Source organism: Micromys minutus (genome assembly GCF_963924665.1).
Source record: "Micromys minutus genome assembly, chromosome: 18".
Lineage (NCBI taxonomy): Eukaryota > Metazoa > Chordata > Mammalia > Rodentia > Muridae > Micromys > Micromys minutus.
In genome coordinates, this window is record NC_137953.1 from 37,083,339 (window position 1) to 37,095,432 (window position 12,094).

Here is a 12,094-nt window from a genome sequence, read left to right on the forward strand (position 1 = left end):
GCAGATAGGTAATTGTACATCTTAAATAATTGTCAACCTACTCTCTTTAGCTCTTACCCTGATTTTTATCAAAATTCATTCACATATGAGCAGATGAGTCAGCTACACACACCCTCCTCTCATAGGAGTGTTGAGAGGGTGAAATTACTGCCATCTGCTCGCTTAACTAGCGCAACCTGTAGCTTTGCTTTAATAACACACTGAATGCTAGAACACATTACATGACGTCAGAGAGAGCTTGCTAGATTATATGTAACATACAAGAATTCACCTAAATGCGTTGTTTATTATCTTATGCATAGCATATAATTCAATGTCCAGCCTCTCTTTGGTGTCCAGGTCTGTAAAAACCACTACAGATTTTGCTCCTGTGACTGCTCTTGCCTTTCCTTCCTCTTTCACTGTTTCTGCAGCAAAGATGATGATACACTTAAGCAGTGTTGATAGTAAATTTAAAGATTGCTTTTCTTCCAAAACCTTTTGCCTAAGATTTTCTCTTGCATTATCTTTTCTTTCTCCCAAGCCATCCTCTTCACTTTAGTAAAGAAAATCAGCAGTAGGAAGGCTTATCTTGAGTAAATGTGATTTTTATCCCTAAATACTACCTAGCACTGACATCCTAGCAAAGCTGTTAGCAGACTCTGCCGTTTCCTTGACGCCTGGAAAATCCATTCTCATGTGTCATGAAGGTCAGCAACAACACCTCACATGACCTATTTAATAACCACCTGCCAAGCCCGGGAAAGCAGAAAACCACTTCTGAGGGAGCACGCCTGTCTTATTAGACATCATGATGAGTGTTAAAATGTTTGATTAAACACATGATTTTACAGTCAGTATTAAATATCATTTTAATAATAATTGATCTCTGGTAGCATTTTGGCTGCTGAATCATGTTTTGAATTATGATGTAAACCTATCTTGAACCTTTTCTAAAATGTGTATTATAAACTGAATGTTGGATATATTTCTATCAGTAAGGAGTCTGAAATAGGAAACTACGTTCAAGGTCAGCTCAGGCTATGGATAGACACCTTACTTCAAAAAGGAAAAAAAAAATGACTGGAGAAAAGCATATTCTTTTTAAAGTTTATATTGTGTCCACAGTATAAAATATTTAAAAAGTTATTTGTATGTTTACTATTAAATTTACCTTATGAATAATATATAACCTACAGGGGAAAGAAGCATGTCTCTATTGATAAAGTTCTTGCTGTGCCAGCATGAAGACATACATTTTATCTGCAGCCCCAATGTAGAATGGTAGGCCTATCAATATGTGCCTATAGCCCTTGCTTGCTCTGAGGGAATGGAGACAGAAAGGACCCTACAGCCTCACTCAGGTTATGATTTTAATTATGAGCTCCAGCTTCATTGAGAATCACTGTCTTTAAAAAGTCACATGTGAAGTAATGGAGAAAGACAGCTGAAATTTACCTCTGGTTTCATATTCTCCTTACTTGTGCAGGACACACATACCCTGTCTCTCATATGGTGTATCTACATAGACATGTGTGGGCCTTAGGCTGTGAAAGATACCCTGGTTCTCAGTTGAGATAAGAGAAGCCCTGGGAAAGATAAGTGAGATTGTAGGAAGGCTCATAGTCTCCTGAAAATCAGTTGTCCATGCCCCAAGTCCCTCCTTAGCAGGAGGATGTAACATGGACCCCAACCAGATCAGCCACGCCCCAAGTCCCTTCTTTGCAGGTAGACATGACCACAGGTCCTGAAAGCTCCAGGCAGAAGCAGGACAACCCACAAATACATAGGCAAGCTCTTCCCAAGCCTTCAGGCCAAGCCAATGGGAAGTACTGGTTATCAGATTCTGAACCATTTCTCTCTCTCTCTCTCTCTCTCTCTCTCTCTCTCTCAATATATATATTGAGAGCTTTTGTTTTAAGAGCTATTAACATGGCCACTTTGGAAAAGATTTTCTCTCCCAAAGCTTCTTGCACCCTGCACTGGAGCCTCTTATTGGCTCTGTTCAGCACCCTGCACTGGAGCCTCTTACTGGCTCTGTTCAGCCTGGTCCAGCGCCCAGACCCAACAGATTTTCCCTTCTCTGTTTGCCTGAGCTCGCTCATGTGCCCAGCTGGACCCAGTAGTGGAGGTGGCAGAGGTCACTCTCATCTCTAACCAGAGAGCTGTGTCGGACTTATGGCCCAAGGTTCCACAAACATGTACAGAAACGTGCCATATATAATTAAACATAGCAAATTTAAATTCCTGATTTGCCTTATTGAAGTGACTGACATTAATCACTTTATTTTATTGGGTATATAAATGAACTCTCTTTGTAGATCAAGCCTCCTGAGTGCTGGGATTAAAGGCATGCACCTCCACGAGCAGCTTCTGTTCCTTCTTTTCTCTCTTTCATCCTTTCCTTTCTTATGCTCCTGTACCCCCTCCCCTATTGTTTTCCTCTTCCCATCTTCATCTTACTGTGTCATTGTCAGCATCTTTGTGTATGCTGCTTTGCTGAACACCAAGGTTGGTCCGTCACTCCTGCATCAATCAATAACTTACCCTCTAATGGAGCTGAAAGTCGCAGAGAATTGTTATCTATGAAAATGCAAAGTGAGTGTTAAGACAGTAGTAGCGTTTTCCTTGGATGCAGAAGGTAGGGAAGACTTTGTGGAAGGAAATTTACCAGGAAAGGAATTTTGAATGATTATATTTCTTCATATTATGTTATGTTTTCAATACATCAACCTCCTTGGTGACTGAATGTGCTGGACCCTCAGCTCATTAATATTCTCAGCCATTTTTGGACCCTTCTTTGTCACTGATAAGTGATCTGTGATAAGTTAAAATGTAAATATCAATGAGTCCTCTTAGATCAACTGAGCCACTCATGGGACATTTTAGCCATCTTTTAAAATACTAATAAGTCATGTGATACAGACTGGAAATAACAAGTATGTTGTTTGGATTCATATCTAAAGTAGGCAGATGGGGTCAGGGGTACACAAATCTCTGCCCTCTGTCAGTCTAAAACTATTCTTCTTATGTAAGCTGTCATTTGTATCATAATGTAATTCCTCTAATCTGTAAATTGTCATCCCTAGACGTGCCTTTCAGAATGCCAAGGTGCCATGGTAACAGTCACTGAAAAATATGTGTAATGGGCTTTTAATTGCAGCATAAAAATGTGCAACTCAGAAAGTTTCATAGATTATATTTTATAATGGAAACTTAAAATAATCTGTTATTGTACAGGAATGCCAGGTTACTTTGGGCATGAGTCATCTTTGAAATAATCATATTGGTTTAATAGAAATCTGCTGTATATGTTACATGAAGAAAATTATATTAAAAGTTAACTAAAATTGGTCATAATTTATGTATATAATTTTGTTTTCCTATTAATATTTTATATAAAATATAATTGAATTTAGGGGATTGATTTGTTACATTATTCTTTGTGAAATACAAAAGAAAATCTAATTCTCTTTTGAAGATGATCTATCCTGTGGGACAGATGCTCAGCTGCTTGGGTGTATCAACATTTATTTTTCATTTTTATTTATTATCAAAATCAATATGCTATTTGGAAACTGCCAATTTATTTCTAAATATCTAAGGGACTACAATTTGGAGGGTAATACAAAGTGAGTCTCATTAAGAAGTTTGCTTGAACCAGATGGTATGAATGAGAGCCTTTAGCTGAAGTGTCTTTTCTGTACAGTGAAGGAAGTTGTAGATTCTCTTGGTTTAATCTCAGCTCTGCAGAAACAATAGGGAAATTAGAGAAATAATTTTTTATATTCCTTCCAAAGTTAATACTCTGTAGTCCAAAAACATTATTAATTTACATATGGCAAAATAGTGTCCAATGAAAACTCTGAAAGTGTATGAATTTATTTAACTAGAAAAGAAGTAAGGCAAAAGAAATGACATGATAGATGGAATGCATGAGAATGTTTTGAGAAAGGAACATTATAGTAAGCCACTTAGAACAAGACACTGTCACATCTGTCTCCTTTCTAATTCTGCCTCATCCTGAACCAACCTAAGTGTGTTGTGCCCCATCACACAGTGAATAATTCCTGAATGAAGAAAACACAGAAATTATTGATTCTCATGCACACAATTATGTGTGTGGTGTAGGTTATTGCTTTTTATTTGTTTACTGATTCTGAGAATTGAACCCAGGACCTCCAGCATGCTGGGTAAGCATCCTCCCATTGAGCCATGCCCACAGCTGTTGGCTTTGTGACAGCAGCCCCTTCTGTAAGTAGGAGTACCCTTGTTGTACCCCCAGTATTCCTGCCTCAAGTACCCAGTACTGAGCAACAGGCATGTCCCACCAGGCAGTGTACTCTGTGGACCAGATCCTTCTCCTACCCCTTCTTCTATGTAGTCAGGGGAAGTTGTGCGACTTAAGGATAAATTGGCCAAAACCATCTCTGTCAGATTAGGCATGACCTAAGAAATAATGTTTCTAGCTGAGTTAAGACATACAACGGGATTGCAACTTGGTATAACTACTCTGGAAATGAGTCTGGAAATTCCTCAGAAAATTGGACATAGTACTACCTGACGACTCAGCTGTACAACTCCTACGTATATAACCAAAAGATACTCTAACATACAACAAGGACACATGCTCCACTATGTTCATAGCAGCCTTATTTATAATAGCCAGAAGCTAGAAAGAACCCAATTGTCTTTCAACAGAGGAATGGATACAGAAAATGTTACATTTACACAGTGGAGTACTACTCAGTTGAAAAGAAAACAGAAAGTAAACTAAAGTAATATTCAGTATCAAGATATTCCATATCTTCTGATATAAAACCTAGTGTTTTTTTTTTTTTTTTTTATAAAATACATCGATCGATTGATTGATAGATTGACTGACTGACTTTAGGAAAGGACACACATACTATGGCAGTTCTTCCATATATGTTGGTGGGTGGAAATCAGATGTTCAGGCATGATGGCAGGCATGTTTATCTGCTAAGCCATCTACTGAATCAAAAAACCTGGACTTCATATGGTTATCTAAATCTTCTCTAGAAGACTTGTATTTCTAGAAATGCGTCATGAAGTGTTTGGAAAATGTCTTTGAATTGACTAGGTTATGGGTCTATTCTCTTCAAATAAGTTGAAAGCTCCAAGCTCATATGAGAGTAAAATAATGCAAAGGTCTAAATATAGCAAGAATAGGGAGAGCAAGGTGTAAATATATATTAGAATTTCTCATTTTTTTAACCAGTTGCTTCTATCAGTATCTGTTTGTTTGAAACAGTAAATCTTGATGGTTTGAATTGACCTTGTTCCTGTTGTTTTTTGGCCTTTTTCCATTCTACTGAAACCAAGAGTGTATGACAAGATACCCCATTTATTCTGAAAACAGTCTAGGTTTCCTTGAGTTTTGAATGTCTTAATTTTTTTCTCTGACCCTCACAGCTGTAGTTTAAAGTTCATAAATGAATGGATCAGTCTAGTTGACTCACATGCAATTGTTTCTTTCAGCTTTTTGCCTGAATTCATCAATGGGGACTTTGATTCTATTAGGCCTGAAGTCAAAGAGTACTACACCAGGAAGGTAAAGTACACCCACTTTATACTTGATCGTGCTCATTCTATTGCTCTGACAGTCATGGATGCTGGGGAGTGGACTGAAGAATTCATTTAGTTATTTTTATAGTTGTAGAAATTTAATACATAATACATATTTAATATATATCCATAATTAATGTGTGTAAGTGTATTTTATATTTGTATAATTTTATGATATAAATAATAGAATTTATAATAATAGAAAGTATATAAATCTTTTAAAATGATGAATGGAAACATAGCATTGTTAAATTCTATCACCATTAGATATGCAGTAATCAGTAATCTAATCATACATATTACATATGTATTCGATATGATTATAGTTTACCAAGGCATATCTAATAACTTTTGCTATTTATACCTTCATTAGTTATAATACATTTTATTCTTATTAAATATTTTATTTATGAATGGAGTATATTATTATTTTACTTAACCAATTCCCAAGTAATGTATCTATATTGTCTCATGGTAAATTCCTCTAAATGTCTTTATAAATGAGGTTTTATAAATATGTATAATGGTATAGTCCTTGAACTTCAGAAGTTTTCTACAATATTTAGTTTTTTTTTTTTTTTTAAGAAAAGCTACTAGTTAGAACTTGAGATTAATAATAGCCAGACTTTTTCACTAGTGTGCAAACCTTCCTCAGACCCTTGACAATTAAAAACCATATAAAAGATCTGACTGGGGATAATGGAGGTGCACAGTAATGAATGATAGTAGTTTCTCATTAAAGCATTCACAAGTTTAAGAAGACAATACAGAGACTTTAAAGGAGAGGTTGAAGTATTAGTAGTTCTAGCTATAGTGTCCTTACGTATATCGTTGTAAACTGGTAGTCAACTCACTCGTATTTTTTTCAATGAAATTGCAGTGACTATAATCATAAGGTAAACTCCTTTCAAGGCTGTGGGAGAGGTAAGATACTTTTTAAATTCACAGGAATGGTTGGATGAATAGCTTCAGGCAAGTAATGGCTACGAAAATAGGGAGAGGGGACTGGAGGGAAGGCTCAGTAGTTAAGAACACTCTTTGCTCTTCTACAGAAGCCAGTTTAATGCATAGGACACGGCAGCTCACAGTGATCTATAACTCCAGTTCCAGGGTGCCCTTGTACAAGCATAACTTTGGACAGTCATACCCATAAAACAAAAGTAAATTCTACCCCCTAAAAATTAAAGAAAGGAATCATTCTTCTGGGACAAGGCCACTGATAGTATCATCTCTGTTCCTGCCCACAGATCTCTCTTTCTGTGTGTGTGTATATATGTGTGTGTGTGTGTGTGTGTGTGTGTGTGTGTGTGTGTGTGTGTGTGTGTGTGTGCATATTTAAAGAAAAAGAACAATAGAGTAAGGGAAGACACATCTAGAGGTAAGCATAGTGTGGGATGGAAATTAAATAAAAAAACAATACTCATGTAAAATTCTCAAACAACAACATTTTAGGACAGATAGGGAAAAAGGAAGGGAAGTGAAGGGAAAGATGGAGAAAGGAAGTTAGAAATGGCCCGAGTGAACCAAGACTGTTGTGAATGCAAATTCCGAGATTGGCTGGAATGCAGATTTCTACAAGTCCCATCTGCCCACCAGCTGATCAGAGCTTCTTTCAGCAAATGAAGACCAGTCCCAAGTCAGTGTTTGATATTCATGCTCAATTACTCCAGCATTGGCATGTTCCTATTCATTCCCTCACAGCCTCCCTTCTCATTAACCCCATACCTCAGTCTCACTGGGAAGGAGCTCTGGCCTTGCTTACGATGCAGAGTTGTGCTAATGCACAGGTATTAATCATATTTTCAGCTACAGAGCAAACAGAGGGAGAAGCAGGGAGCAGCATACTCCAACAGAAGCTGAATGCATGGTCAGAACTGACTTACCTCCCAATCTCTTTATGCTGATGGCTTGCCAAAATCAGAAATGTCAGTCTGACCATTACTGTCTAGAATAAGGAAATGAGGAAAGCAAACTTCCATGAGGCTGCCGCGTGCTTTAAATCTAGAATCAGCAGTAATGGGAATTTCTCACTTAATACTTGTGATGGATTTTTCTTGTATTTCTTGCTTTGCTTGTTTTTAACTTGAAAAGTGATATTTTACTTTTCAAAAAAAAAGTACGTTTTTTTTTTTTTTTTTTTTTTTTTTTTTTTTTTGTCCTTTAAGGAATGGATTTTATTTATCTTTATTCTGAAACACTATACATGACTGACCTCAAAAAGTAGAAGCTAAAGTATATACACATACATACTTGTGTCTTTACCACTTTAAGACCAGGGTTTCTGAAAGGGATTCTTTGTGTAGCCCTGGCTGGTCTGAAACTCACTCTGTAGCTCAGGCTTGCTCGAACCCCTGCCAAAGCTTAGATCCTTTTAACATTTAGTTTTGGAATTTATGCAAATTTTTTTCATTTCTAAGTTCTAGGTTACATAATTGAATGCAGTTTTTCTGTGTCCTGAGTGTTAGTCTCCTCTTTTGAACCTACCTGGCATGCTCCTAAAGGGGACAGGTGATGCCCTTCATGCAGTTACTGTGCCCTGCAGAGTGCACCCGGAGTGTCTGGCTGTGAGTTTAATAATGATGATAATTACAAGTTAATGCAACATTACACACAATTTCTATAAGCCATTATCTCCAACTTGAGCAGACCTTAAGCTTCTGTTTTACATGAAAGGACATTATCTTCACTTTTACATCCATCTGGCCCCAGACTGGTCTGAGGTTTCAGTGATCTAACTTGGGCTCTAGGAAAGAAATGAAATTTACAGTGCTAACATGTTGTCGTGATCATAGAGTAATCACGCAGCCAGCATTGAGCCATGTGTGGCTGAAGTTTGCAAAGAGTGTACAAGCCTGTGTTTACTCTGTGTTTCACCTTTCTGTCATGTAATAATAAAATTTCCATTTGCCTTAGCTTTTTCAGATTAGGTCACTATTTTTAACTGAATGAGGGATGTCTCTCAACCATGCTCACATTGTTTGTTTTGTCTCTTTAGAGGATTTGTTGTTTTTGCTTTGTTTTGTTTGTTTGTTTAGATTTTTATTTATAGGCAATTCAGAGATTCTAGGGATGAGTCATCAGTTCCAGTCTTTGTAATTTTTCTTCTATCATAAGCACACACATTTTAGTTTTCTGAGAACTTTGGGAATAGGCTGTAGTTCTTCATTCGTTACAGTAGAAGGGATTGAAACCATGCTTACTTGATGCTTAGGTGACTGAAAAGCTAGTTGTACCTTTCAGCTGATGTCTGAAGACCTAGAACAACTGGGTTTTTATACAACTAGTGGTAAGTAGGAGCAGAGGTAAAAATATTTAGCAAATGTAATCATGCAGAGTTCAATGGCCTCAGTTAAATGGCTACCTGTGTGTGACAACTTAAAGCTTAATTAGTTTTCATGCTTTCTGTGAAAGAATTCTTCTGAAACTTTGAGCAAATTGCTGCCACTGTTTCTCAACACGTCCTTGGCTGGTGCTTTCAAAGACTACTCAGACTCTCTGGGAATGGATTTCTCATAGCATCACCAGCAATGTGGTGAGTTTGGTATGTGATTTCACCTTCACAGTTCCATCATGTGACTCAGTGCCTCAGTTCAGGGACAGCAGGGGACAAAGTGCAAAGACTGGGTCAAGGTCAAAATGATATCATCTAAACATCTGGTAAATTATTCAGTTACCAAAGTAGGATTGAGCTAGTACAAATCATTGAACTGGGGTGAGTGGTAACAGAAAGTTAGCAAGGACACTGGGAACCAAATATATGTACTTTTCTGCTGTAAAAACTGTTTGACTTTGGGAAAGTTCAAAACCACAAAGACCATCCTCTAGATAGAACAGTAACAGCACTAGTTTATTAGTCAAACATGGGACTCAAAATCTGGTCTCTAATTTGAAATCCAGAAAAGAACATTGTACAGTTGGATCATGGTACCACCTCAGAACCGTGTAGAGCTACAGGTATAATGGGAAGGCATGACTGCGGAACTGTTCCAACCACAGTGTGAGGCTGACTGCCGGCAGAAGAAAAGCTGCGCTGTAAGAACACTTGTTTTCTACTGTGGATGTCAAGGTTACAGGCTACCATGTAGCTACAAAAAAAAGAACTAGAGGCCAAGATTGACACCTCAGCTCTTGTTTCATCTGCCTTCCTTTGTGTTGTGTGACATTTTCTGATTGGGAAAGGTAATGAATATGAGCAGACTTCATGAATTATTTAGGAATGACTTATTAAAGAAGTGTTTCCTGATTAAATTTTATTGGCATATAATATTGCTGAAGCCACATACTAAGTTTTAAAGCCTGTTTTCAACAAAGAAGATCAAAGTTTTTAAAACCAATTTTCCTTTCTATAGATGTTCACTTACATAATGGTACAAAAAAGGTTCTTGTGTTACCCCACATCACAGCCAGTCACCTCACCTGTAACAACAAACTGTAACTGTTTGTTATAGTTAAAAATGGTACTTGGACTTACATAGAATTTTCTCAGTGAAAAATCACTAGAAACTGACTTCTAGGTGACATGTGAATAGGATAATTTTTTTAAAGTTAATTACTGATATCGAGTAAAGCTTTTAATTGCAGTTTAAGGGTGAGGGCACTGATTCCATGGCTTAAAGTGGGGAGTAAGATGAGTGGATATGTTTGTGTTCAAATAAGTACCAATTTTGGATGTTAATAACATTGAGTTCATTTTTTTTTGTATATAATAGTGTTTTCTTGAACTATAAAAACAAATTTTAAGTTGCTACATTACTAAGTGTCTTATTACCACATGGGAAAAAGAAATTAAATCCTGTTTTATGACTGTGTCTCCCTTACATGTTTACACTAATGATCAAACAGTGATCCAGGGTCAGGATTCCTCTAGAAAAGCTGGACCCCTAGTTCAGTGTAGTAGTATTTTCTTTTCCTTTCAAAGTTCACTGTCTTCTGAGCATGTCTTTTGTTCCCATTTATGCTTTTTAAAAAATATTACTTATCTTCATATCTCTAAGTATATAATTTATAAATTTATTTTACATTCATAATCAGAATCCTTGAGAATATCTTTTGAATTTGATGAAGCCATGGGTTAAGTTCTATTTAAATTTCATTCAATGTTTCCTGTTATAAATGTCTGCCCTGATCTACTTAAATCTCATGAATATTATTATGTTCACCCTTAACTAGAGTCTTTTTTTTCTTCAGACCTCCTACCCACATGCCAATAAAATTTAGAGATCTTAAAATTACGTAATTTAGAGAACATAACAAGCCACACTGTTAAAAACTTTCAAGTAAGCATAATTGTTTATTATATAAGCACTCTAAATTATAAAACACTGAAAGGCCAACTCCATTCTCTTGAATTTTTTTTTTTTATACTAGAAACAAAATGAAGCAAACAAATTCTGAGCACAGCAAATCTGTAGGCTTAGGCATGAGAACTAGTTAGCATATGCTGTGATATAAAGCTGTAACTGGGGGAATTATAGAAAGGCTGTTTCCATTGACAGTGAGTGACAGGTTCTTTACTTTACATTCTCTGAACTGCCTGCCTAACCTTTATTCGCATCTCACAAGGGGCAGATGAGGCAGCCAGGGAGCATCATGTGAGACTGCCTCCTGAATGTACCTTAATTCCTGCGCTTGCCTCAGCCATGCCTCCTTCAAATTGAATTGATTGCATGTACATTTTTTGGAAACTGTTTGAAGTGATTTAATATCCTTAAGGTGTTTAGGAAGGAAAAACCTTTGCTCTTTAACCACAAGTCCTCCCAAGTGTATCCCAGGACTCCTCAATGCATGCTAGCCCTCCTCAGTCCTCTTGTATTTCCCATACTCTTCTCAAGGGTCTCTGGCTCTCTCTTTCCTTAGTCACTGGTAGAAGGGACCAATTCACTTCTCCTCCTGGTCTGTTCACTTCCCAGAAGTTTTGTTTCTTCTTTTATACTTGTTTGCAGAGCTAAATAGATACAATTCTATCAGCATTTTCCTGCTTATTCCTGCTAACAGGGTGACCTAGTGAATCCTCACATTGATGCCCATTCATCTTGGCATTCCTAGTAACCAGACAGATGTCCATGTAGGAGCAGGAAATAGGCCTTCTTTTAGAACTAGAGTAGGAAGGCGCTGGCCTTATATAATATTACATGTAAAGAGACATGAGATTATGTGAGTTTGTGAAGCTTGGCATTCCATATATCTTGTCTGGAAACTCACAAGCAGTTATCTTGAATAAGTCTGAAAAGAGTAGAAATTTACCTTAATGTTTTAAAATGTATTTACCCTAAAATGTCTACCAACAGCTGTTCTGTATTGGTTTCAGCTAGGCTAAAATGTAGCTGCTGGATGCTGCTAAGCTTCTCTCATTGTTTCATAAACTTTGGAAGGAAGTCATACAAACTTACTGTTGTTTTCAAAACTCATGGGAAAAAATAACATCTCTGAAGAAGGCTCTTAGAACATTGAAAATACACCATATGATATGATAACGAATATGGCTAAACTTATTGGGCCAAACTCATAGAGTACACAAGACTGACAG

General features: G+C 36.9%; 1 protein-coding gene across 2 annotated transcripts in view; it reads left to right on the plus strand.

Annotated features, from left to right (window-relative positions):
• Positions 1-12,094, plus strand: part of TPK1 (thiamin pyrophosphokinase 1) — a gene marked incomplete at its 5' end in the record, with an annotated part of 314,282 nt that overhangs the window by 136,638 nt on the left and 165,550 nt on the right. For both annotated transcript variants that reach the window (XM_080931980.1, XM_080931979.1), the window contains one exon: positions 5,482-5,554. In XM_080931980.1, the coding sequence (XP_080788106.1) occupies positions 5,482-5,554 (73 nt within the window). The remainder of the gene's footprint in view (positions 1-5,481; positions 5,555-12,094) is intronic.